The sequence below is a fragment of the Lucilia sericata genome, unplaced genomic scaffold (assembly GCF_015586225.1).
Source record: "Lucilia sericata isolate MDLA Ls3-8-SP2 unplaced genomic scaffold, ASM1558622v1 Contig000259F_arrow, whole genome shotgun sequence".
Classification (NCBI taxonomy): domain Eukaryota; kingdom Metazoa; phylum Arthropoda; class Insecta; order Diptera; family Calliphoridae; genus Lucilia; species Lucilia sericata.
The window spans coordinates 118,929-121,288 of record NW_023994284.1 but is presented as its reverse complement, the minus strand read 5'-3'; the positions used below and the strand labels follow the sequence as shown (position 1 = coordinate 121,288).

The 2,360-nt window shown below is 37.8% G+C and overlaps 1 protein-coding gene across 1 annotated transcript; it reads right to left on the bottom strand.

Moving 5' to 3' along the window:
- Positions 1-476: 476 nt before the first annotated feature.
- LOC119602871 (protein giant) lies at positions 477-2,103 on the bottom strand. Its single transcript, XM_037954646.1, has 2 exons — positions 1,981-2,103; positions 477-1,835 (listed from the first exon to the last, which is right to left on the bottom strand). The coding sequence occupies exons 1-2, from the start codon at positions 2,033-2,035 to the stop codon at positions 541-543; spliced, it is 1,350 nt and encodes a 449-aa protein (XP_037810574.1). The 5' UTR covers positions 2,036-2,103; the 3' UTR covers positions 477-540.
- Between the last annotated feature and the right edge of the window lie 257 nt (positions 2,104-2,360).

Below are 2,360 nucleotides of genomic sequence, written 5' to 3'. Positions count from 1 at the left end.
AAAGTTTGAGTTTGGTCGATTGATTAAACTCAATCGGTTATCGCCAGATAGTCTTATTGTGGAAACTTTATCGTAAATATAGAACTATTCTTTTTCAATTTCAGAAACCAGTTCAAAATTTAAAAAAGATCTTGAAATGATCTTCTTGTTTTTGAATAAGAAAGTTGTAAATGAAATATAGATTTAAAACAATTTCATTAAGTTCTTTAAAAATTTAGAATTTTTATAAAAAATAATAAAACAAAAATATATATTTTTTTAATTTTTTAAAATTTTTATTAATAGTAATTTATAAAATTCTATATAAAACTTATACTATTTAAAACTTAAAACTAAACATTTTGTAAAATTTGTTTAAACTATTATTTTCTATACAAACAAACAGTGTTTTAGTCAGTCCACCGGTCTACAGCTAAAGATTTTTTACTATATATACTACTACTAATAAAGTCTAGAGTAAATTATGTCACAGATAAGCTTCAAACAGCGTTCAACGCAAACGAAGGAGGATGAGGAGGAGCGTTCGTTTTACGAGAAAACTTAAGACATTTTGGAAGTCAAGGCAGCCAATTGAGCCTTAAGAGCATCAATTTGACACAAGAGTTCAATGTTTTGTCTTTCCAAATAGGCAGCACGAATGGCAATCTCATCCTCCTTGATGCGGCGACGATCACGAGACTTCTTGGCGGCGGCATTATTCTTGCGACGGCGTTCATAGTAGGCAGCATCTTTAACCATGCCACCGGAACCGGTAACGGCGTTGTTGTTGGAAGAGTTTTCTTGTGATTTAGAAGAGCTGACAGCATTTTGTGAATCTTGTCCAGAATTGGAATCACAATCACTGGACTCTTCGTGATGGCGTTCATCATTTTCACTGTTATTGCTGGAGGAACCCTCATGTATACTACCCGAGGCTGAGTTGGTGCGGCGCATTTTGGGATTGGTTACCGTGCGGGAACCACCATTGGAAGTGCGAATTTGTTCCAAGACACGTTTACGGTATTCAGTATAACGTTCAACACGAGGATTGTCGAGTAGGACATCAGTGGCAGCAAAATTGGCTGCTATTACAAGAGGATCTCTAGGGAAGGCTTTGAAGGGTCTAGTGTTTTTAGGATCTTGTGAGCATAAATTGCTGGTGCTGCTGGTGGGTGTGGTGGCGGAGGTGTTGGTGGAAGTTTGAGCTTGCTGAGGAGAATGAGGCTCTGGAAGATCATGTTTAAGTGAAGAAGCAGCAGCGGCAGCAGCAAAGGTTTGCAAGAGATTATTGTTAGCTAAGGCAGGAGCTGGCTGTGCGGCAGGTAATGAGCTTGGTGGTGGTGTGGTGGACATGGGTTCTTGCTTAACAGCAGCAGGATAGTAAAGACCAGGATATAAAGCAGCCAAGTTGGCAGGAATTTGCAAATTATTGAGATTTTGAGCTTGTTGTTGGGCCTGGGCAGCATATAGAAGATTGGCGGGCAAGAGAGAGGCGGTTGAGTTATGTTGTGGTTGCTGTTGTTGTGCCATAAAACCATTGGGAGAACCAGCTGGAGAACCAGTGCCAAAGCTAGAGTTAGTGTGATAGGGAGATGGAGTTTTGCGTGGTGTTTCTACCGAATCACGTCTAGAAAGATCAAGAACTTCTGCGGTGGTATGAGCAGGAGCAGGATTGGCGGCGGGCATATGATGAGGAGCCACAGCAGAGTTCAAAAGCTGTTGTTGCAATTGCTGCTGATAGGCATAGGCGGAGTAAATATCCAAAGCAGGCATAGGGGGTGAAGGAGGCTGTAAATGATGCAAAGGTTGTTGCTGATGATGAGCCACAGCAGCAGCTTGTAATAAACCAGAGCGATCTAGAAAGGAAACAAGAAAGAGAATAGGAAATTAGTAAAATTGTTTAATAAAGATAGAGAGAGAAGCAAGATCGTTAAAGAGAGTATGTATTTTCTTGCTTTAATGTTAATTATTGTTGTTTTTCAAGAGAGAGCAAATACTAACCATTTTTCAAATCCAGTAGGAATTGACCAGACATTAATTTTTCGTGAATCATCATGTTGTGTTATAAGTTTTTGTTGTTATTTCAAAAGTAAATAATCCAAATATTTAGGTTTTGAGTTTATTCGTTGCTTGTATATATAATAATCCTTTAATGTTTTAGAGAGCGTGAAAAATTTTCGTTACAATTTTTGGTAAAAAATTGAAAATTTTGTTTAGAAAAATTGTAATAGATAATTTGTTGTATTATGCTAAGTTGTTGTATTGAACAATGTTCAGTGTGTACTGATTTTGAAATGCAATCGGGACCAGCTTATATACTCAAGTTTGAAGCATTTTCTCTTCTAATGCACACGCACACACACTCTGTTACTCACTCTCTC

What these genes read in the sequence shown, in the direction of transcription:
- LOC119602871 (XM_037954646.1), bottom strand. Translation starts at nt 2,035, where the DNA reads ATGATGATTCACGAAAAATTAATGTCTGGTCAATTCCTACTGGATTTG. An exon ending in CCTACTGGATTTGAAAAATG is followed by an intron (nt 1,836 to 1,980) that starts GTTAGTATTTGC and finishes TTTCCTTTCTAG; the next exon opens with ATCGCTCTGGTTTATTACAA.